Source organism: Melanerpes formicivorus, unplaced genomic scaffold, assembly GCF_026170545.1.
Source record: "Melanerpes formicivorus ecotype bairdi unplaced genomic scaffold, bMelFor1.0.p_v2 SCAF_4, whole genome shotgun sequence".
Taxonomy (NCBI): domain Eukaryota; kingdom Metazoa; phylum Chordata; class Aves; order Piciformes; family Picidae; genus Melanerpes; species Melanerpes formicivorus.
The window spans coordinates 12,836,350-12,861,507 of NW_027142356.1; the positions used below are offsets into that span (position 1 = coordinate 12,836,350).

The 25,158-nt window shown below is 38.9% G+C and overlaps 1 protein-coding gene across 16 annotated transcripts in view; it reads right to left on the minus strand.

The window, feature by feature from the left end:
* The window catches only part of TENM3 (teneurin transmembrane protein 3), a 423,644-nt gene that overhangs the window by 162,437 nt on the left and 236,049 nt on the right, over positions 1–25,158 (minus strand). For 7 of the 16 annotated variants that reach the window (XM_068137007.1, XM_068137006.1, XM_068137004.1 and 4 more), the window contains exon 5: positions 12,459–12,668. The exons of the other annotated variants lie outside the window; for them this stretch is intronic. In XM_068137007.1, the coding sequence (XP_067993108.1) occupies positions 12,459–12,668 (210 nt within the window). The remainder of the gene's footprint in view (positions 1–12,458; positions 12,669–25,158) is intronic. 16 annotated transcript variants of the gene reach the window in all.

Below are 25,158 nucleotides of genomic sequence, written 5' to 3' on the forward strand. Positions count from 1 at the left end.
TCTTCTGAAAAATGCATTATAAAGAATTTGGAAATGCAATAGAAAGAGTTACAATTTTTAGAAATTAGAATTAGAAAGATGTTTTATTTATGTCAAAAAATTATGCACACCTGGGGACAAGTAAGAGCTAAAGGACTTGGATACTGAAGCTTACAAGAGACCACTTATTGTTTCTATCAGTGGACACTTATTATCTAAGCTGATGCCAAGAAGATGAAAACTGTGAAGTGCTTTTTAATTTTTCATTACCCGTAGAAATTAATTCTACGATAATTAATGAAAACGGATATTTGGACACTTATCCAATGTTCAGAATCACAAGCGACTTCCTTCCTTACACAGCGCTGCTTTAAGAATCTGTATCTTTCTCCTTTTCCATTTTTATCATCTCCATCTAAAGTGCCTGCTGGCAAATCAGCAGCATGTCAGAAACGGGTGAAGAATATGAAGATATACAAGTGTGGATTTCATGAAGTCTGTTGCTCTCACTATGGTATATACTTTTGGCCAGTAAAACAATGTAAGTACTTAGCTCCAAAACCTCATGTTGTGCATCTCATCCCAGTAGCAATTACAGCAAGAGTCCAGCTGTAAAAACCTGATGGAGTTGCTGTGCAGATTCAAAGGATCAAAAGCGCAATTCATTAGAAGTGCTTCACTTGCTTTTTGATGCTGGCATACACAGAGAGAGGGGTGCAAGGTCACCCCTACCCTCGCCTTTTCATTGCTTAGCATAAGGCAAGCTACCAGACATAACCCAGAGACTCAAGAAATACCAGTCACAGTATTTGCAACCTTTCCTGAATGTACCGCAGGACACCAGGAGGAAAAGGAAGGGAGCATTCCAGTTTTTGGATGTAAGAATGAACAGAAAAGCAAGCCTTGCACACCAACTACTAGCAATAAATTCAAGGGAAAGCTTTACCCTTCTTTGAAGCTTTCTGAATTAAATAAAAGATTCAAACAGCAGCAGCTGAGATTTTGCCCTCAGTAATAGTCAAGTCAGCCTTCTGTATATTCAGCTCTCATAACATATGTTTTTTGTACAAATAAATTCCAACATATGTTTTTTGAATAGGTACTGTGGTGTTAAATTAAATCTCTAAGAAATGCACAGAGGATTATATTTAAAAGAATATTTCATGTGCAGCCTCCGGGCTATGGCAATGACAGGGTAAGTTTACTGCTGATTATTGCAAACCAGAGTAAGTATCAACACAAAGATGAACAGGGTTGATGGCAGAATCCACAGTAAATGACTTCCCTTCAATTTGCAAGTATCCTGCACTTCACAATATTTCCAAATTGAGAGATTTTTTTAAATGATAATGTATCCTGTTACATACTGCTATGAGATTTATCTTCAAGAGAAGAATAGCAACAAAGAGGCAGATTAATTCAGTTTTCTATTGCTGTGGCAGGGATACTAGTGTAAAGATACAAAATTCCCATGGAGAGAATATTTGTAGTCCTTTGTAAATGATCAGCAACTTAGCAGACAGAAACATGCTTATGTAGTTTCTTGTTTTCCTCCTGGCTCAGGTAACACATCTCATACCTATGAATTCTAACAATTAAAATAATTCTACCAATTACCTTGCTACATTCCAGTATGCATAGTCAAGTATGTAATGCAATAAACTATGCCTGAATGGTCTGTTTACCCCACAGCAAGTTACAAGGAAAACTCTTTCCCCTTAAAGGACTTGTCTCTTTGGAGCATGCAGGCTGGCAAAAAGCCAAGGGAAGCTGGTGCTTAAGCAACCAAGACTGAGCAGTGCCTGTGTGCATTGCAATCTCAGCCAACCGCAGTAAATGTTATTGGAGTTTTTGTGCTGTAAAATTGCTGCTTTCATGCCCACTGCATCTGACAATAGGAATCCTTGGCCTTGCATGAAAGAGAAAGGATGATGTGCCTTCTAGTCAGATCTCTGCATCCTTAAAAAGCAGGATTACTACTCCTTGTGTACTCCTAATGGTTCAGTGACAAAGAAATTCATGTCAATGCTATAGTCAGACACAGAGAGATACCAAATGGAGAAGCCTTTTGTGTATTATGCAGAAGAGCAGAGAAATTATGCTTTAAGCAGAGTTCTCAAGCTTTTTAAATAATTGATAATATTTCATAAGATAGAAGATGTTAAATGTATCAAATCTTCAGCTCTTTACTTTTCAATTCAATCATCCAACAAAAATATGTATTTTATTGCTTGGTGACAAGCACAACATTTTCAGTATTTCTCCCGTGGATGGCAAGCATCTGCCAGCACAATTTGTGAGAGCCCCATTCATTTCCAGCAAGTAGCATGTTTAAAGCATTAAAACATCAGCCTCCAACTCACAGTTGGCCAGAATAGAGTTTAAGTGGAATTCCAAAGCAAACAAAGTGGCAAGACACTTCTTTTATTCTTTCTTCTTATTTTCCTTTTTCCTACAGGGACTTTACATTACTATAGAATAAATATTATAGAATCATAGAAAAAGAAGTATGTTGCATTACAATTACTCTACTCCTGTAAACTCTCTCTGGCAGTCTCCATTTAATCCAACAGCAGCCTGATTTTGCACAAAAGTGAAGGATCAAGCCCTAGCAATTATCAGCATTCGACAGAACTAAGGAATAAATCAGGTGTTTTACACATTTGCACAGCTTTTTAAATTCAGCTGTAACCAAAGACTCAGTATTAGCTGAAGGAAGAAACTTTTCCACAATCAACAGGACAGGATAGTACATGCTATCCTTAGTAAATTAATACATTTTCTACCAAGCTGACAGACATTTGGTGTTCTCTATCCATACTATGAGCATGACTACATAATTGGTTTTAATTCAGCTAAAACAAACAAAAACTGAAATTATTGACCAAGCTTTCACATTTTTTTCCCTTTAAACCACCCCTCTCAGTGAGAACAGTCTAAAGACTAAGAAACAAGAAGCTAAAAAAAATTATGTTTTTTTTTAATCAATATTTTTATTGAAACCTCACAACTTTTGATTAATTTTATGTTTCTGTAAGAACTTTCACATTCTCAAAGCTACCAAGGCTTGGTGAGCATTACAGCTGATAAGAAGGGCTAAAAACTGTACCGGATAAAACTGTAAGGTCAGGCTGTTGTCACTGAGTGATGAACAAATGGGAACACATGTTAAGATCACCAATCCTCTTCTTCCTAAACAAGGCTTTTTACAAAATATTTTGTATTGTGGTCCAGAATTAAAAACACAAGCCCTTTCCCTGAAACAAAATAATGAAATCCCATAAATTTAATCCCATAAATTTAATGCAATGATGTCAGATACTTAGTCTGATCCTGACCTCAAACAAATTATTTGCTATGTGCTTGCACACTGTTGGTACTTTTGGGAAGTTAGTCAAAGCAGTACCTAAAGAAAGTCTTCAGCTTTGTAATTCATAATGAAAATAAACTCTCTATGTGACTGTTTCCTTCTTTTACTTTCTGTATTACAAATTAACCTCTACCATATATCTGTTAGAGCATATTTTTTACCACAAGATCAGTACATGCTTGATCCTGATCTCTGCTTCAGGATTCTTCTGTTAACAAACTGTGACAGAATTTAAATTCAAGCTTCTTATCTTGTAATTAGGAGTGTCTGCTCTGCAATCACGCTAGCGAAAGGAAATGATGCCTGTGCAAGAACTGGAAATTCCAGCAGGAAAGGGATGCATTTTTGACTCTCATGTTCATCTATACTGCCAGGTATACGGCTGCTTAGTTTAAGTGATCTGACATTTGGATGCACGCAGTCTTCTTCCTTCTATAAAACCACACTCTGCTTTTATATTTCACCGTATTTCAGAATCAATTTATCTTCACAGATTTTCTTAACTTGCAAGATTTTTTTGTAACATGATTTTTGATGGGGATGAGAGAAGGGAGGAAATGTCTCTACATCAGATCATATCCGCAGTACGATATACAGTTGGCACGTTGTCCCATCTGGCACGCGTTCGAGAATAAGACAGATAATTTGTCACTCTGAATCCTTTGATTTGTGAAGAGGTCAAAATCATCTTCAGAAAGATATTTTGCAGCTAATGATACAGGAGGTGTGGGGGAGACTGTTCTATGAAGGCTACAAAGGCCACAATCTGAAGAGAAATAATTGGTCTTGGCTCTTCTATTAAGTGACAGAGATCGAAAACTACAAAATTCTTCAAGAGGAAGACATGACTTAGTCAGATATGAGAACTAATTGCCCACCACTTTGCAAAATTTGATTTTGGGGGGGTGAGGGTGAGATTGGGGAACTGTAATTTGCTCTTGGCAAACAGACTGAATGCTTAATTAAACTGAACAAATGTACATTTTTGTACATTATGGGAACAATGTTGACAGAAGTATGGCTTAAAAACCAAAGAAAGTGGATAAAAAGATGGATTTATGAAATTGAAATCAAGTATCAAAAAGGGATCAAAAATAAATTGGCTAGCATTCAAGACCCAATTTTTAAGTTTTAAAAGCAAGTATATTTACCCCAAGCACATGGAAGAGATAAATCTGTCAATCTGTACCTGTAGGATACTGGCCTTCCTGTACTGTCTGATTTTTGATCATAAGAGATTAAGCGCTTCTGTAGCTACCAAGGAAGCCTGCATGAAGGGCTACACCGTAGTTGAAATATAAACAGTCTCTAACCTCAGATAAAAAGTTAGCATGGATTTTTATAGAATGAACTTATATTCACGAAAGCTTGTCAAATACATCTATTCAGCATCACCAACATTCTGAATGTATGGGTGTACGCCCAGAAGACATTGGCAGTTTTAATTGAAAACAGGCAACCTTATTCTGCAATTTTGTAGGATACAAAATGGTCCAGGAAGAGGGAATGGAAAGCGGCTGGTTTGCATATCATTTATTGCAGAAGACATGGACAATTTCCAAGGGAAGTTTGGGCAACAGGATGAATTTTCTGCTACCTTTAAACAGGCAATGCATTGAAAGGTACAAGCTGCTAATGAAACATACTTTCGATTGCTTAGTATAATCTCTGTTACAAACTACAAACCCAGGCATACCTGACTGGAAAGGCACATAGGTAGTACTAGAAACAGACTACCTTCTCCTAAGTGAATGTAGGTTTGTTCTCAGCAGTACAACTGGGTTTTTTTCAATTTTTTAATTCTACTTTCATGTTACAAAGTGACAGACCTTCTGTCACTTCCCATTGGATAGACACAAATATTTTAATAACAGTTCACTGCTAGAAAGTTTGTCCTGATAGTGTGCCTAATCTTTTCTTTCCTTTCCTTATTTTCAACCGATTGTTTTTCATTATCCTACAAGGGATACAACATGCTCCATTCCATCTTGGGTTGTTGGTTTCCCTTCATCAGTACTTAATTAGTGCTTAGGCTATGTAGTGAGTTGAAGTTTTATTCTCTTACCTATTCCCATATATTAGAATCATAGAATCATTTTGTTTGGAAGAGACTTTTCAGATTATCAAACCCAGTGTTAACCCAGCATTACTATGTCACCACTAAAACATGTTCCTCAGCACCACATCTATAAGTTTTTTGAAGCATCTCCAGGAATGGTAACTCCATCACTTCCCTGGGCAGCCTGTTCCAATGCTTAACAACCCTTTTAGTGAAGAAATTTTTTTCTAATACCCAGCCTAAACCTTCCTTGGCACAACTGGTGGCTGCTTCCTCTTTTCCTATCACTTAGTAATACATCTAACCACCTAATTGCTCTTGTCCAAATACATCTGAACAGTAGAATAAATAGCGATAATTCTGGAAGTTGTAAGCTCCTTCACAGGAGCTTTGAAATGCAACAGGTCCAAATTCAAAACACATATTCCACTGATGCTATGTCTATGATCCCTTCTTTGCTGATCTATTTGTATACCCAGTTCAAACTGTTCTTATTAGAAAGAATAGAATAAACCAGGTTGGAAGAGACCTTTGAGATCATAGAGTCCAACCTATCATCCAACACTATCTGATCAACTAAACCATGGCACCAAGCACCGCATCCAGTCTCCTCTTAAACACCTCCAGTGCTGGTGACTCCACCACCTCCCCGGGCAGCCCATTCCAAAGGGCAATCACTCTTTGTATGAAGAACTTCTTCCGAACATCCAGCCTAAACCTCCCCTGGTGCAGCTTCAGACTGTGTCCTCTTGTTCTGGTTCTGGTTGCCTGGGAGAAGAGACCAACCTCTGCCTGTCTACAACCTCCCTTCAAGTAGTTGTAGACAGCAATAAGGTCACCCCTGAGTCTCCTCTTCTCCAGGCTAAGCAGCCCCAGCTCCCTCAGCCTCTCCTCATAGGGCTTGTGTTCCAAACCCCTCACCAACTTTGTTGCCCTTCTCTGGACACACTCCAGCAAGTCAACATTTTGCCTAAACCGAGGAGCCCAGAACTGGACACAGACGATGCTTCAAATTTGTCTGATTAAAATTCTCTCACCATTTTTCCTCAGATTTTTCCTTAATATTCTGCATTTCAGACCAGATTACATTTTTCAGTTTCCATTTCACTTTATTAGTTTCTAGCCATACAATTAATGATCTTTCCTTGTCCTTTTCTATTAACAATTTGTCCCCAGCTGGCACTCAGAACTCTCAGTATTTAGTATCATTAGGAAGTTTTATTAGTGCCATTTTCACTCCTTCATCCATATAACTAATGACGATGTTAAATAAAACCAAGATTATAGCATATCCCCATGATATCTTCAACACAACTCCTAGTTTGATCTATTATTCTTAATTTATTCTGGCTATTTCAAACCAAACTGGTCTGAACTACTTTTTTTCAAGCAGCATGACCAGTATCAGAGGTGAATAAAAATTTTATGTACCGATACAACAATGACAAAACTAAATTAGTCATTAATTAGAAGAGATTAGACAACATACAACAACGTAAACAAGGTGTGTGGACACCCTTGGAATTTCCAGAGAATTCAGATGAGCTGCCAGTTCTCATCATGACACGAAGAAGCTTTGAAGCATTTGATCTTGTGCCATCATGTTTTTGTTTCCTTCTCCCATAGCACTTTTTTCACCCCTATTTTCTGCCCCAATAATCAGAACTAAACTGATGTTGATTACAATGCAGGAAACAGCCTGGCTGCTAAGTTCCAGTTCAATAGCACATGAAGTTTCCCTTGTAGCTGACTATGGCAAAGCAGGGATGGAGTAAGGGCTGGGAAGTGTTTTGTAGGCACTAAAGCAGGACTGCCAGCAAGTTCCATGAAATACTTCCAACATGTTGGCTAGGACTGACTTCATTTGGTGAGTTTTTGCAGTATTCAGAGGTCATTTCCAACCTTCTCACAAGGCTGAGGGTTGGGTTTTTTTTTTGGGGTGGGGGGGGTGGGGGGTTGGGGGGTGGGGAAGGCAGGCAGAGATAGCATTGTCCTGTTCTTATCCTCTTAAGATCAGGAGCTGAAGCTGCAAGAGTAAAACATTCCTTAAAGTCACTTGACACTTCCAGCAGCTTTTAATGCTAATCCCTGTACTTTCATTCACATTTCACTTCTGGTGGGAAGGAAGAGGTAGAAGTGATGAGCAGAGAAAATGTCAGATTGCTTAGTTATGATGATACACACTAATTGAGGTACCTGTGTGGAAAAGTAAAACAAGATAGTTGGAGGAAAAATCTGAAGTGCAAAAAAACCCCAAATCAGCCCCTGATAAAACTCACACCTATGCTTTGTACATGTGTTGCACCGGTTCATTACTGCTCCTAGGCTACAGCATTTGGCCTATATTCTCTCACGTGCTATTATAAAAGCAGGAGGTGCTGATTTTGGCTTCTTGACATTATGGCATGATAAAACAGTAATAATTTCTGTATGACAGATACTTTAATATAGCTTATTTTATCAAATTCTAATGAGTCATCATGAACAAAGGTTCTTAAGTTACATTTAGAGAAGAATTATGCCACAGAATTGTTGGTGTTTGTAGAGTGACATGTCCTACAATTAGACCTCTAGATATGAACAGATCTTGTATGTTGTCACTCAATCAGCCTTACTAGATGGTTTTTTCCCTCTTTCACAAATTAAAATTCAGCATTGTACTCTAGATTTCGAGTATTTTTCTCCTTGTAGGAAACCTTAGCCATTTTCAACTGAAAAGCCCATCAATCTGCAACTCCCATGTGGTTGGAGCAAAATCTTGTTTATAGTACATCACCTGGCAGATCCTTGATCAAGGACAACTGAAAAGCATTTCATATAATACAGAATATTTTTTTCGTATCTTCCCATCAGATGAACTATCATCACAAATTGTTATTAAGAAATACGAGAAACTTGTACAACTTACATGTTCAAATACACTGTGCAAATGCTTCTGTGAAAATAGACCTTTCTCTATTTTGCATTTGATGATTCTGCCATAATGGTTCCAATTTAGGGGGTAAAAATCTTCAGATCTGAATTTCTAATTCACTTTTCACTTCTGTTAACAGTAGAAAGCATTAACATTTAACTATCTTTTCTTTAGAGTCTCTCATTAACCAAAGAATTTAGCACTGTATTTCTCATTATAACATATGTCTGTGTTGAAAGGTAAGTTACCATTACTTTCAATAAATTCTCCTCCAGATTCTGACTAATCTCTAGTTTTGGGTGGATAAATTTTAAGAAGCTTATCAAGATGCTTAAATACAGCTTTTACATGACTTCTGTTGCATAAAGAAACCTTCTTCATTTCATCACATTGAAGAATCCTCTTCTCCTGGCTTTTAGTTCACTCTCCCTCTTGATTAAGCAAGTGTTCCTCTTCCCTGAAGATATATTCCTATGCCCATGAATTGTATAACTAGTTCACTCTTCTTTCCCAAAACAATAAAACAAGTAAATTGCTCTGAAATCAGTAGACAAATAGGCTAACTGCTGGAACAGTCAGTATACTGGGCAGCACTGCAGAGAAGAGGAACCAGAAGAGTAAATTCAAGGTGCTATAGACTAGAACAGAATAAACCAGGTTGGAAGAGACCCTCAAGATCATTGTGTCCAACCCATCAACCAATCCAACCCACCCAAACAGCTAACCCATGGCACCAAGCACCCCATCAAATCTCCTCCTGAACACCTCCAATGATGGTGACTCCACTACCTCCCCAAGCAGCCCATTCCAATGGGCAATCACTCTCTCTGTATAGAACTTCTTCCTAACATCCAGCCTAAACCTCCTCTGGCACAGCCTGAGACTGTGTCCTCTTGTTCTGGTACTGGCTGCCTGGGAGAAGAGACCATCATCCGCCTGTCTACAACCTCCCTTCAGGTAGTTGTAGAGAGCAATAAGGTCTCCCCTGAGTCTCCTCCTCTCCAGGCTAAACAACCCCAGCTCCCTCAGTCTCTCCTCATAGGGCTTGTGTTCCAAACCCCTCACCAACTTTGTTGCTCTTCTCTGGACTCGTTCCAGCAAGTCAACATCCTTCCTAAAGTGAGGGGCCCAGAACTGGACACAGTACTCAAGGTGTGGCCTAACCAGCACAGTGTACAGGGGCAGAATGACCTCCCTGCTCCTGCTGGCCACAGTGTTCTTGATGCAGGCCAGAATGCCATTGGCCCTCTTGGCTGCCTGGGTAACAGAACAGTGTTATGACCAGTGGTCTCAAAATCTATCTACTCTTGAATTTTACAAACCACTGCTTTAAGAGAAATTACATGATTCCTAGTGTACTGTTCACAGCAGTCCTCACCTGGATTTGAATTTTTAAGGCTTCCAGCAGTACCTCCAAGAAGATCTCCTCTTCTCATGTGGTAAACATTTGCTAACTGATTTTAGTAATTTTAATTTCTCTTTTAGCTAATTCCTCAAATGAAAGCTATTTCCCATTGGTTAACAAAACAAATAATCAAAAACAAAGGCTTATATTAATGGAACTCTAAATATGTAATCAGATGCTTTAAATTTGGAGGAAGTTAATCAAGTGAACTCAGACTAAAGGGAAACTGATGTTTGCATGGACTGAAGAGAGGGTAATTTAATGTGCTAGTCACATGCAGTCAATATAACTCAAACCAGCTCAATAACGTAACTTCAACTAACGTCACTGAGGGAGGGGATCCTCAGTCAGCTACACCACTACCACTTGGAGGCCAGAGCCAGCAAAAGATGTCCGGAGAACTGCAGGTCAGCAGGAGACACCTGAACTGCAGCAGAAAGGATTTCCAACCAATATGGCAGTTTCAACAGGGGCCCAACTTAACTGCCTCTATGCTAATGCCAGGAATGGGGAATGAAGAAGAGGAGCTAGAGACACCTGACATTTGCAAGGCTACAATATAATTGGCATTGTTGGGATGAAGGGTTACAAGCTCTTTAGGTAGGACAGGGAGGGGAGAGGCAGAGGGTGTGTTGCCCTTCATATCAATGACCAGCTGGTGATCATGGAGCTCCACCTGAAAGGATAAGAAGATGACTGAGAGTTTGTGGGTCAGAATTAAAGGCAGGGCAGGGACAAGCAATATTACAGTGGGAGTCTGCAACAGGCCACCTGACCAGGAAGAGAGAGAGGATGAGGCCCTCTACAGATAGTTGTGGCCATGCATTCACATGCCTTGGCACTCACTGGGGGACTGAAAGACAGACTGAAAGAGTTTGGGTTATTCAGCCTGGAGAAGAGAAGGCTCTAGGGAAACCTTATCAGAGCCTTCCAGTATTTGAAGGAGGCCTGCAGGACAGAACTATTAGTACAGAAAGCTTACTTCATCCAGATGCTACAAGATAAGACAACCAATGAAAATACTAACTTCCTTGTGTGAACTGCTACACATGCAAATAAGACTACCAAAGGCCATGATGACATGATATTAATTTTCCAGGGTAACTTTGGAAAGTTCCACATACTGGTAAAAAGGTTACAGAACAATGCAAATCATTGAGTAGAAGAAAGCTGTAGCTAATTTAGGAATTATTAGCTTAGTTATTAAATTCTGCTCCTGCAGAACATACTTCATCCTCATCAAAGGCCAGCAGTATAAGATATGAGAAACCAACCATAAGCATATCAAGTAGATAGACCAAGGAATATTCAATTACTTTCATCAGATAATGCAAATCTTGACCCTACAGGTGACTGCAGGGATAGAAGCCCACAACTGTAAGACACATGGTCTTTGCCTTGTCCAGCAGAGAAGCAAAGAAACCTTACTTACATGATGGCAATTACAAACATAGTAGTAGCGGTTAGCACATTGAAACACTTCTAAAGACAAATCTAATCTTGGGTAGAGAAAGATCACTAGCTGTAGTACACAACTCTCAGCATTGCTAGATTAGGAGTGTACATACATCAATGATTTAATTCTGACAGTGGGAAGCAGAAACTGCAAGCACTTCTACTGCACATATATACTGAAGGGGCAAATGTCAGAAATCTGCAGATACAGGACAGGGGAGCACAGCAGGAAGAGAGGGGAGGGATTTACTGGATATGCTGGGATTATCTTCTGCTTAGCAAAAGTCCTAACAAGAACAACTCAACATACATCAGTCTTCATTACTGTCCTGCATGTAGTGGAAAAATCTCCTTATTTTGTCCTGTTGAAAGGCCAAGACTCAAAGGTAGTGTTTGCACTCTGCAAAATAATTCTGACCAATCAACTCATGTGCAACCTCTAAGAAAATATTTCTTTAACCCCCCTCTAGTGGTTCATCTGCAGGTGAGCTCTTTACAATCCAAAGACAGAAATGGTTAGAAAATGAAGAGGTTTGTTCTAAGCTTTGCTGGGAAAGGGCTGTGAATCAACAAATTGTTCTTCCAGTCTATCTACTCCGATAAAATCTATTCAATCCTGTGGCTATAATATTTATGTTAAAAAAAAAAAAAAAAGGGAAAAAGCAATAAAAATGTGTTTTATTGGGGCATGATGTGGAAGTGGGCACTGCTGTTTCAAGTTCACATCATTCCTGTTGGTTACTCATACTGGTTGGGAGGAGCAGAAACCTGGAAACATACATCTCAGGAGCCACTGCTGCCTTCTCTCACCACCCAGCTCTTCTACTCTAGATCTCTTTCCCCAACACAGAGTGCCTTATCCCATAAAGCACAAATCCCAGTGAACCTAGACAAACATCCAGGACCTGCTGAATTTGATGTAGTTAAAGATAACTTTCACATTACTCTGAAGCTAAATATCATGACTGTTTAACCAACTTCAACCTAAAGGCCAGTCACTTGCCAAAAATTAAATTACATAAACTAAGTAATAGCTATTAATAATTTATTAAGTACTGCATTTTATAATAACCTAAACTAGCTTTTATACATCAGAAGCTACTGTCTACTAATGCTTATCCTACAATAAAGAAGAAACAATTTATGATACTTAAAGGAAAAGCAGTTTCAAATACAAAGTTATTTGGATATATGTAACTTCTGTAAGGCAATCTTTTTTGAAGAGGATGGAAAATAAAAGAGTATTCAAACTATGGACAAAGTGTCCTCTTCTTACCATGACCTGGGTCAGACACTGAAATAGCACCATTCTGTACTAGATATGAGTTGGCAGTATAGTCCTCATCTGTATCAGAGTCCTGAACTGGCTGGGTGGCATTATTACTTAATAACCACCTTTGGTTGTCATGGAGATTGGGTGATGGAGGAGGGGAGTGTAAATGTTCAGTAACTGATGGACTAGATGAGGAGGATGGCATGGGAGGACCTATCAAAAAACAAAACAAAACAAAACAATGACTTTAAAATATGGGTCAAGACATCATGTGAACAACAAATAATTTATTTTTAGCATCACGAGAAAGCAAATACTGTATTTCAAACAATAAAAACAGATGTATAAAGAAAATTGCCTGTAATAAACTGATTTACATGCTTTAGAAACAGGAACATAATGTCATGACTTGCTATTTCACTGGACAGTGTCTAGCACTACATGAAATTTCAATGTCTCTGCAACGTGGAATGACAGAGAAACAGATGCCAACTGAAAGTATCTGCTGTACCACCATTTGGGAAATATAGTACTTTCTATTTTTCAATCCTTTAAACAGAAGAACTGTAATACTTGGTCAAGTACAGGGCTGCTTTCCTTCAGTGGGACACCCCTGTCTAAAAATCTACTTATGGAAGAAAATAATACCTGTAAGCATAGAAACAGGAACAGTTTTTCAAGCTCACTCATAGAGGGCAACACACAGCCTTAAATTTCTATCATATTATACTAACAGGAATTTAAGTATTTAAGTGTGGGGGGTTTTGTTGTTTGTTTCCACCCCCCCCGTATTTCTCAGACACATATACTATTTAAAATCTGTTAAAATGTTTCACCTGCCAAACTTGAGTCCATCAGCACAAGCTGCTTTAAACATGCATAGGCAATCACTACAAGCCATCTATACATCTTGAAATTATCATAAAAGCACAATGGAGGAAGACATATTTAAATAAAGCTTTATCATATCATAACAATACTGGTAGTCTTTCAGTGAAACAGTAATTAAATTCAATAAGCAGCAGAGAGAGAGATACCTAATTTACTCTCTGAATATATTGATTCTTTTTAGTATTTAGTCAGAACAGATCTCTGTGAGACTGAGATTGCTGGACTACTTAAAAAAAACCCCAACATTATGTTGCTTGTAGGTAGGGAATTGTACCAGAAAAATGAAGGAGCTTTATTACATACTTTATGATAAAAAAAAATTAGATTAACCTGTATGGATACTATTCACAACTATGACACTAAATTTAAATTAAAGGAAAGTAATTTCATCATGCAATAATTTGTTTTTATGGTATTTGGTAGTACAGTTCTGCTGGAGCGGTGCGGCACCGCTCAGTGTTACGCTGGAGCGGTGCGGCACCGCTCAGTGTTACGCTGAAGTTTAATGCAATAAATCATACTGGCACCAATATCTTGAATTAACTTCCCTCCCTCTCCCTTGTACACTGGTAGATTAATGCTGATTAATATTTTTTTTTTTGCCTTCATATTCAGTTTATTCCTCACATTGTGTTTTAAAGATCACTAAACCACACTGCTACGCCCTAACCAATTGTTTTCCCTGTATAAAACAAGTGACAGCCTCATCACCAAATGCTTGCTTAATTCCTTCCTGTCATTTATGTCTTCTTGCAGCAAACAGTGCAGTATATATTATTACCAATGTAAGAATCAGACGTGGTTCTGGATTGAAAGTGAGCATTTACTATTACTCAGGTAACTTCTGCATGAAGCCCAAGGTTTACAGCAAAGGAAATGATGAGGATGGACGAATGACCTTTTACAGGGCTCAACATGGGAAGCTAAAAGTAGAGAGTAAGCATATTTCAAGTTCAAGATAAAGTGCCACTAAATGTTGCTACACCTTGATTTTTTCACATTGCTTGCTTCAGTAACCTAGATGTGTGGGGTTTATGTTTGTGTTATTTATGGTGTAGCCAAACTGACTTTCACAGCCATTATATTGCCTTTTAAAAATCATTCTGAAAATAGGTAACAGTGAGCTTTTTAAAATACAACTTAGCCCTTTGGGTGCTGGGTTTTGTTGGTTGGTTTTGTTTGTTTGTTTGCTTTTTTTTAGCTTGGAACAAGTCTCCTTTAATTGCTTTGGACTTCTCTGACTTGAGAGAAGGGCTACAGTAGTATGTTCCAGATGTATACTGTCTGAAGCAAATCAGCATCTCAATAATACCTATGGTGCATATACACAAGACTGTTCTCAATACGCTTCCTCTCTCTCCAATTTACACTCATTAACTTGCATACACAACAGAGACTTGATTACACAAACTGCAACCATTCAAAATACCGTTGCTGAAAACATGTTATTTCCAAGGTCTCCTAATTATTTAGTAAATTCTCTCATTCATTCAAATTTAATTTATTAATTGTCTGAGTGCTATGTGGCCAGTTGACACTGCACTGCACTGCAGAGCTGCCATGCAGAACTTGGGCACTCTGGCTTACTCAGCTTCTCAGCTCAGAAAACTCTGCATGTTAGGTGTGGCGTGGAAGCATGGGGCTGTTAGCAAAACTCCCCACTACTACACTCAGTAGGCACAGATCTCTGCCACTGCAAAATTCAAGAAATGAGGGTTCTAACACCACTAGGAAATTATGTGACTTTGATTTGATTTTTATAAATAAACCTAATTCTGACAGGCAGGCCTTCCCTCATGGTCTGCAGCAAAAGGGGAGAGAGTTAAAATATGAGCAAATTCTTCACAGAAACCTTAAGCCAACCACCTGGGACATGCACTCTTGCACAACTTCATCCAGCACTGGCAGACTTCTGCAGTAAGCTCCTCTTAGAATCCAAGTGAAGAGATGGATAGCTATCTATACCGCCTTTTATAGAATAAGCTACCTGTTAAAAAAAATCACAAGCACACTAGCAAGAGAGATCATAAATGATGTGCATATTCCTCTAATTTTTTAATTATTTTTTTTTAGCATGGAATGAAAAGCACTTAAAAATATTTGGTAATATCTCTTACTGAAGACTTAAACCCATTTATGAATCACATAAATCACTGAATATGAAAAATACCAATTATATTGATAACACTTTTTCCATAGGCACACAATGATGCAAAGAATATTTCATTCTAAGGAAAAGCACAAATCCACAAAGGTTGATTATTATTGGTTTTTTCCCTGTTCCATTTATTTTCATAAAAACATATACCCTTCTCCTTTAATTTTCTTCACCATACTTCAAAAAAGCAAATGGTTTTGTTTTCCTTATGTGACTTTGGTATAAGTTGCTAAGGCATTTTCATGAGAAAGTATACTGGGCTTAAGGCCATTTAAATTTCATCCTTTAGGTCAGTTATGAGGAGAAACTTTAACTTGCCGCCACTTTCATAATTGAAAATACTTGACTTTCAATTATTTGTACATACTTCCCCCCAAAACTATCCCACACAGAAGTGCCAAAACAGACTTATGGCAAATATAGGCAAACTTCAGCAGGAACAAACCCAATATGCCAGTGTGTAAGGATGTAAATAAATTTGCTAATACAAGTCCCCAAATAAAGTAAAACTGAAAGAAAATTGGTCTAAGAAGAACATTAGCAAAGAAACACACCTGAGCTAATAACTTATACATGAAATCTTGTGTACAAGTTAATTATGTTTTAGAAAAGAGAATGTACTGTTCTGCGCAAAGATCAATGCTGACCTAGAAGATGGCATAAAATAAAAGCTGCAGGCAGAGCTGATGTCACATATGAAAAAAGATGAAAGGGACAAGTCTGATAAGTGTAACCCATAAAAAGAGAGCAGATAAACAATGAGAAGAGTGCCATCAATGGACTGGTAGTAATGGGAACCACAGGGATATGTGGGACTTTTTACAGTAAGTATACTAAGGCTTTGGTAAGTCTAAGGCTAAGCTATTGATGCTGCCTAACACCAGGGGGATGAGAGGATGAAAGTGAGGGAAGGCTACTGCAAAGTGTAGGAAGGGCCCAGGGCAGTGCAGGCAGAGTTACACCTTCAAACCTAGAACTGCAGGGACACCTATGCCCAGCCACAGCCCACAGTTTCCAGACATGTACAGGTTGCCTACACCTTTACAAAAAAGCCATTATAGCAGCACTTGAGCTTATTTATATCTTATTATGAAGACCAAATCCAGCAACCGAACAGCTTTCATCTTTTGTCCATCATCACACACTAAAGAAGCACTTTGCTTCAACATCAGTGGGTGTGTAGATGAATTACACACAGCATCTTCACTGGATGTATTTTAGAGAAAATAGTATTGGACATTTTTGTAACATGGCATTTAGGAGAAAAATAGGATGGAAGAGAAGCAGCAGTAATGATCTCCTGCTGTTGCAGGGTGGGCAGGCTGGAACAGATGACCCAGAAAGTCTCTGCATAGCCCTAAAATACATGCACTTATGAAAACTTCCCAACAGATTCAAACTCTTAAACCAGAGATTTTGCTGGCAATATGATACCAACAAGAAAGGGAAAATCTCACTTATTTTCTTCTGTAATTATATAGTCTTAAGATCAGGTTTTAACTCAGGAAAGTCATTGTTGCTTCATCAGTTTCTTTAATGCTGAACTCTTGTTCACATATCTAGGTAAGCTCTCAAAAACTGGCCTCGTCAAGTCACTGCATCATACGCACTGCATGTTACAAACATTGCAAAGGTATTTTCATTGTAGAAGTTTGAAGAATCATTATTTTAATCTCAGTCAGAACGCACAAATCCTACATCTAATGCTTGTGCACAATTCCTGACAGCTGCTTAAGAGCGGTAGACAGCTCTGTTTAGGCTGTTTAGCTATAGCAGAACAGGGCATTTTTCCTTTCACAGGCTTGGCAGCCCTTGTCACTGAGACTGAAGACAAAAATTTCTCTGTCTGCATCTCAGAGGGGGAGAGTCTTATTTTGAAATTAATGATGAAGAGCACTTAGCAACATCAGTGTCAACAAGAAAATGCTATTAAATTAGGAACTTCAAGGTAGCTATCTGCTTTATTTACTTAAATTAATGGTGTTTTTGCTGGTAACTTCATGGAAGTGAGTATTTAATGTCATTTGAAATGCCACTATTATGTCATATAAACCCCAAAACATACCTCATATTGTGGAAAAACATGTTATACATATAAAGGCTCACTTCAAGTATCTATATATATACTAATTTTGTACTTTACTCCTCACAATTGGAAAAGACAGGCTGCCTTCCCCCACCTTCCCCCCAAATGAAAGAGTTAGTGGGATCTTTTAAAACTTGGATTAGACAGCAGTGGTTTGTGAAGGTCAAGAATAATGTGTCTTCTGGCTAAATTAATTAGAATCCAAAACACTTTCAACAGGCAGAAGGACACTTGTAGCCCTTCTGAATCCAGCTGAGATGACTCTTTGCAATCTGTTCTAGGACTTCCCAGCATGCTGAAAGCTGTAACATACTCTCGTTAAATAGGGCACCAATACCCCCTTAACGAGTTTACTGATCACATCCCAAAGTTTTAATTTCCAATGTATCACATGTAGATTGAACCAAAAAAGCTCCCTAAAAAACTCCAAACTCCAGACTTAACCCCGCTAAGCAACCAGATTTCAGACCTCTTCATCTCTGTGTATAACACAGCAGAGTCAGTAACAAGTGAGTTTTAATTGTAAATTCATGTTTTATTATGGACTCCCTGTATGCTCTTCAACCTGTATGACTTGGCATTGACATTTATCTCTCTGCTGGGTACTGCAGCCTTCTGCAGCCAGCCTGCAGTGACAGTTATCTCTTAATTAAAACTCTACATGCAAATAGATGTACTGAAAATGTTGTGGCATAGCACACAACACAACAGTTATTTATAACCAAAGAATATAGTTGACCATTGTAGCTACTGCAAAGATCTCAAGAAAATACATGCAGAGATGGTCTTTCAAATATACACATGTACCTAAACACATATATAAATCAGACTGTATAAATCCACCCATAATGAAAAACACTCTAGTGAGAACTACATACAAGAATTCTTTTAAAAGAAATATTTTCCAAAGCATACAAGTGATGCTTGCAATGTGCTGTGGGCTTTTTTTATTCGTTTGTTTTGCTTTGTTTTGTATGCATAAGGGATAATGACTCTTTTACTCTTAAATTGGGAATTGCATTTTCCAAGTTTCCAATCCCTCTGAGGGCTGATGAACTGCGAGTGTCTCTCAGAAGCAAATCTGAAATAAAAATGACATCTACCTTTCTTAGGTTTCCTTGAAAAGTTATTACTTCTAAGCAAAGCAGGTGCATTATCTTGACACCTATTTTAACTCAAAGTTGCAACTGCTTCTATAAACTGTGAAAGCCAATGCTTTACAAGACTAGAATGATAAAAAAAAAAAAAAAATACAAACCCAGAGAGAGAGAGAGATAGATTTCTGTGGAAAAATGGTTATGCAGTAGAACTAACATTCATTTCTGAAGCAAACACTTTGTGTTTTGCAACATTTTGGTGGTTTTGGAACTTTAACAGCTGCTGCTCAGCAGATTAGTAAATAAGGAGGAGTGCCTACTCTTAAACAGGTCAGACTGCATGATCACCATGGCTTTCTTCAGTCCTGAGTTCAAGCAGTACTCTCATTTAAATGGGAGTTTTGTATGTAGAGAAATGGCAGAATCTGAGTCTTAACTGGCAGATTATCCTAACTGCAATGCATCGCTCTACCTTTTCTTATCGTTTTCAAAAGGTATTACCTTGTAACGTAAGAGCCAAATGAAGAGCAAAGGTCTGCTCAGCTGGCAGAAAGTACATGAGCTGATCTAAAAAACTCAAGCATCTCTGGCATCCAGGTTTTATTTTTAGGATCTATTCTGCTCAACTCAGCTGAACTTCCCACTGCATTTCCCCAAATATTAATTAAAAGTGGGCAAGAAAAATGTTGGATGGGAAACAAAAAGCTATTTCCAGAAGAATGAAAATCCTCACTCTACTCAGAAAATAATTTTGACTGGTAAGCCTCCATATTTTTAGAAAAACATGTCTAATACTCCATCCCCCACCCCCCCATCCCCCGCTTTTGGGTGGCAGGGGTTTTTTGAACAGAAGCAAGCTGAGGAAATCAACACCAGATTGCAAAATGTTTCGATTAACTCATATCTCCACTTGAAACGTAAAAGTTCTCACATGAAAACGTCACCTCTCCATTTAGAGCATCTGCTGGGATGCATGCTTCTCTGCCTTGTGGTGAGAGCCTCATGCAGCACAGCCAGGACAGGGAGACACCTGCTCAGCCACCAACCCAGCTGTACAAATCACACGCTCACAGTTTTGGTCAGGCCACCACCATTTGCAACCAACTTGCAAACCCTGACAACAAGCACATGGCAGCTGGAGCATCACAGCCAGGAGGTCTCCAAGGGCACACAGTACTCAGACTGGGCAGGCAGGGAAGTTCCTGGGGCTCCCTCACAGACCCTGTGTGGATTTGCCACAAACATGGCCCCTTCTTTCCACAGCCACCAAGCCAGCAGCTGCTAAAATACGGCCAAGTTAGAGGTGTACAGTCCTTCTACATGCAGACATATATGCACAGCTGTGTACTGATGCACTGCAAAAGGCCCCTGTTTGTGACTAACAACTTCTGACTCAGTCACAGCCCCGCACTGCTGAGTTAATCTGCCTGGGCTTACTGCTTCACTGACCACTACACAAGGGTGGCAGAGGGCAAGAGAGGTCTCCTGAGTGAAGGGAATGTGCAGCCAGTCGTTTTCTCTCCCCGCATTCACCAATTCGTGTGTAAAACAAACAACTAAGTCAGCAACACGCAGTGTTGTGGACAGAACTCAGCTCTTCTCAAAATCCTGCCATGATTTTCTTGTTAAAACCCCCCAAAGTACAAACACATCACAGACACAAGCAAAAGCCAGGAAAAAAACCCTAGTGGTGTAGGTTGGTTTGTTTGTTTGTTCGTTTCCATTTCCAGAAATGGAACTGAGCATCAAGAACGGAGCTCCTGGCATACACCATAAATCATGTATGAATGGTAACTACTCTCAGTCTGCATATGACTTATATTCACGCAGTGATGAGGCTGAAGAGTTTACCAAGTTCCACTCTCAGTCATGCCCTTTGTAAATAACTGTATTTTTTCTGGATGCTGGTGTTCTTTCAAATGGCAATTCATAGCAAGCAATCACCTAAAAAGCAACCTTTGAAGAAATGTTTTTCGTTATTAGAGGTGAAATGGATTGAGCCATGTCACATCTGGTTTATCATTCTTCCAGCATGTCCCTATGTTTGGCCACGTACTTTGTATTTTCAGTGTTGCTCTGGGCTAAATTGGGGTGGGGGGGAGGCAGAAAAGTCCTTTTGGAATAGGACAGTAAATGCATCTTAAAGAGCACAAAGGGATTTGGGTTGTTGTTGATGGTGTGGGGTTTTTTGCTGTTGTTTGTTTGGGGTTTTGTTTTGTTTTTTCCCTCTCTTTTGGAAGGGATTGGGAGAAGAGGCTTGTTGAAGAGAAAACAAATCTGAGACTCACTCACAAACCATTCAGTTCTCAGCATCAAGTAACCTCCCATCCTCATTCCTCCCAACTCAATAAGAAGTCTAAAGAAGAATCAAAATAAGTAAGACTGCAGTAACTTTGCTTTTTCGTAATTCTACCAGACTCTACATAAGAAAAGCAGTCAGAACAATGGTAGGGATGCCATTCTTCCTACCAATGTGTCTGCTGCCTTGTAGTCCATTATAAAGGGAACCATATATTTGAAACAAAGGATCCAGAGAAGCTCTTAATGACATTAGATTGCCTATCCTTGCAGACCACAGAATATGACTTGTTTTCTTAGAAGAGAACGTGCCAATTTAAAGAGATTTCTGTAGACACAAAGCTCAACAAACTGCAGACAAAACATTCCATAAAACTCACCTATAAAAGTAATATCTTATTTCTCAATATTCAAATTAGTTATTTCAGTGTGATTTGTATCCCTGTTAGCTGCAATTTTTTGACCATTAGCTATTTCAAAAACATCAGCGCTGTGGCAGAGCAAAAGAGGAGAAGAGGGAAGCATGCAGCAACTACTGCCACCTTCACCAGCTCCTAATGGAAAGCTGACCCAGAGACTGACACAAACCCCAGCATTAAGTGTCTGTGCCTCCAAGCACAGCCCTGCAAGACCAGCAGGCTGCTGGGCAGTCACCAGAATGAGCAGCACTGCTGCCAGAGCCTTCTGTATGAAATCAAACATCATGCATGCTATTGCACTCTGACTTTTCCCAATAAAATCATGCAAATAAAATTTCCATAAACCCAAAGAACCACACAACGCTTAAAAAAGTGTAAGTTTAGCAACAAGAGAGAGCAGTCCTGCAACATAACATCAAACTTGTCTAGCCAGTGAAACAGTGAATTTCATGTCTGAAGGTAACACAACTGAGTTGGCTGCACTTTCAAGTTGCCTTCCTTGTTGGGGCTTTTTTTCTGCTATATTATATGTAACTCTTTAACAAAGGAGTTTTGGGGAGGGGAGGAATTAGAGAATTACCAGAAAATTATTTACTGTGGTCTCATTCAGTACCACTCTTGCAAGCAACAGGACACTTACTGGACATTGATGTCTCATTACATCTAGCATGTAATTTATTTCTCTGCTGGAACAAAACTTATCAGCTTTGCCCATGTGGAGAAAATGTTTCAACCTCAGAAACAAATAGACCACCACAGGCAGGAAGCTGGAAAGATTAAATGAAACTCCACCGCATGATCACCAAAGTTAGCTCACTATCAAAGCTGCTAAGGCAGTGATGTTGAAAAGGGCGAATGAAGGCATTTTAGGGACAGATTTTTGACAAAGTCTAGTCTCTTTGAGGGATGATTTAGTAAGCACAGAACAGCAAAAACTGTTTGGTACTGTGATGGATTGAGGCAGCCCCCTCCCCATCACAGGTAGAAATAAACAACTCAGACAAACGGATTGCAAAAGTGATGGAAAGTTTAAATAGAAAGCAGTGAACAGTTACAGAAAAGCAAAAGCGCAGTGACAAAGAAAGAGCCCAAATCAGACCCAGAGAGATCCCATCCCCACCTGAGGGTACACCCAAAACCCTCAGGGCTCCTAGACTAGTCTCAGCTGGCCAGATCTGAGACTGCCCATCCCCCTGTGGCCTTGGGCCTAGCCAGGCCCAAAGGCAGGAGGCATCTCCCCCAGTTACTGGCTGACGGAGGAGGAAGAAAAGAGAAAGTGCTAGACTCCGCACTGCATCTTATAGTGGTGCAAAGAATTGTGGTAAGAAATACATAACTTTCTGTGTCCACCCCTCTGGGCTGGACTTCTGGACACAGGAAGTAAACACAGCAGGGGGCATCTAGCTCAAACTGCAACAGGTACAGAGAACTCAGAGAAAGCTGGACTCTTTATTGAGGTGTCTCTGGAAATTCAGCATTAAACAAAAGCCCTACATCAATAACATCCCTTATTTTTGCCTGAATGCATAATCAATAATGTTATAACTCATGAGAAAATTTACACAGTATTTGTAAAGCATTAGAAAGTTGTAAATTTTCAGTCACTGTCTTTCACCATAAGAAATTATTATGATCTAAAATAGAATATATTTTGCCTAGTTATATAAACCCCTTATCTGATAGCTTTTAAGCTTGTGATGTTCTGTTTATACTTGGCAGGACTGCATTGTGCTCTGGCAATCGGTACAATTTTAAAGCATAAATTTCAGACACTGAGCTATCTGCTCAAGCTCAAAACTCAGACTTAACATTCCTTAAAAAAAAAAAAAAATATACAAACACCTCACATTAGCTTAAGTAGGTCAAAAAGTGCTGAATGGAGGTAAAAGAATCCTGTTTGCCTCAGACTAAACATGGAAAATTTCAGTCCAAAACTATCTTTCATGAAGTTATGAGCCAATGAACAAAAGGGGGTTTTAATAAACTTTCATAAAATGCTACCTATAAAATCCAGCAGCAGCAATCACATAATCTTTTATTTCTTTGCCTATTTGACCACTTCAGAATAGTGGAAAACAAAGTGAACTACACCAATGACTTTTAAGAGGTTCTATCTCAATGAAAATAGTAAAGGTCCACAAGACTGGGTCAAAATACACATAAGAAAAATTCAAAAATAGAGAAAAATAGATGTTAATGCCTGACCGGAGCCAAGGGCAACAAAGCCTTTTCACCAAGCTGCTTCCAGAATCCTTGGGCCTTTGTCCAAGGACAAGGGAAATGCCAGCTGGGCCATCCAAATCTACAGAGGTTATCCATCTCTTTGAAAAGAGAAAAAAGTAAATTCTTGTCTGAATGCTTTGCAAACTCTGAAAGAACTCCTCTTCACCTAAATGGCAGGATTGCAAGCAGAAGCTGTATGAGCCTCTGAGTTCCTGAAAAATTATTAATGCTAAAGCATTATAGTTTCAAGATGCACCTCTCAGTACCTGTAAGACTTGCCAGATAAAAGCCTATTACTACGCAGAAAGCATTTAAAGGCATCGGTCTGGAAGCCCTGCCCTGTAAAACTAAAATTCCCCATATACTTTACAGCACATGCCTTCCAAGATTATCCACTCCCTCACATCAACCTTCATAAATCTCAACTGCCAAAGCATTTACCAAAAGCACTGACTGACAAGAAAAGATATGAACAGAGTTCTTATTCGACCCCTTTCTTTCCCCCAGCAAAAGATTTTGAACAGGTTTTTGGCTAAGATTACATTTGTATTCACACAATGCTCCTTTTATAAAAAGAAGTAATGCAACCAGTTATGAGAGCAGCCCCTGAAAAAGCCAACTAATGGCTTTACTTTGTTCACATTCATATTGGCACAAAGTAACTAATTTTATATGATGCTTGATAATGGCAGCGCCAGGTAAGGAAAAGATTATGCAGGGACACACTTACAAGCTAAACATTCATTCTGAATGGATCAGACCATGTAAAATGAAACGTCTAAGCGTAGAGAAAAAGAGAAACACAGAACTGAACCCGAGTTTACTCACATGTCATTCTTTTTGTACTTTGGCATGTTTATGCTAAATATGCATGCAGCATTCTGATGTAGTTGCTGTTACATGGTACTCAGTATAGCTCCTACAGAGAAAATGTCTACACAAAGAGATAAAGACAAAGGAATAGTCTTAGCTCCCTTGCTTTCTTTTCTTGGTGTTATTTGTATTTCTTATTTATCTTTGACATATCCTAGTAGTCCAAATAATTATTCATTACATGTTTTGTGAAGCAGTTACAGCCTGCAAAGTCAATTCTTGGTCAGAATTTTTACATCCATGAGTAGAAAACAGAGGATATTTCAAAGTCAGATCCTGTCAAATAGAGGAGGATGTTAATCAATGCAGTTTAATACAAATCCCTCTGTCACACTGCTATTATGATTATGTGTGCTGAGGTGAGCAGACAATGCTATTAAGAACTATATAAAATTCCTTTTGACTAAAAATGGTACATCAGCCTATAACATTTCTCCACCCATGCAAACTCTCAGGAATCCAACCTTCACTGCAAGTGTCTTTTTGGATCTGTTTACTTCAGAAGATGTAGTATGAATGACGGTATAATAAGCTTTACTATGTTTCAGGCATAAATGACTCACACATCACTCCATTTGAAAAAAAAACCAAACCCCTAACATGCAAGTACAATATGTTACCACAGCTGCTCCATGGGAACAACAACATATCCATTTGG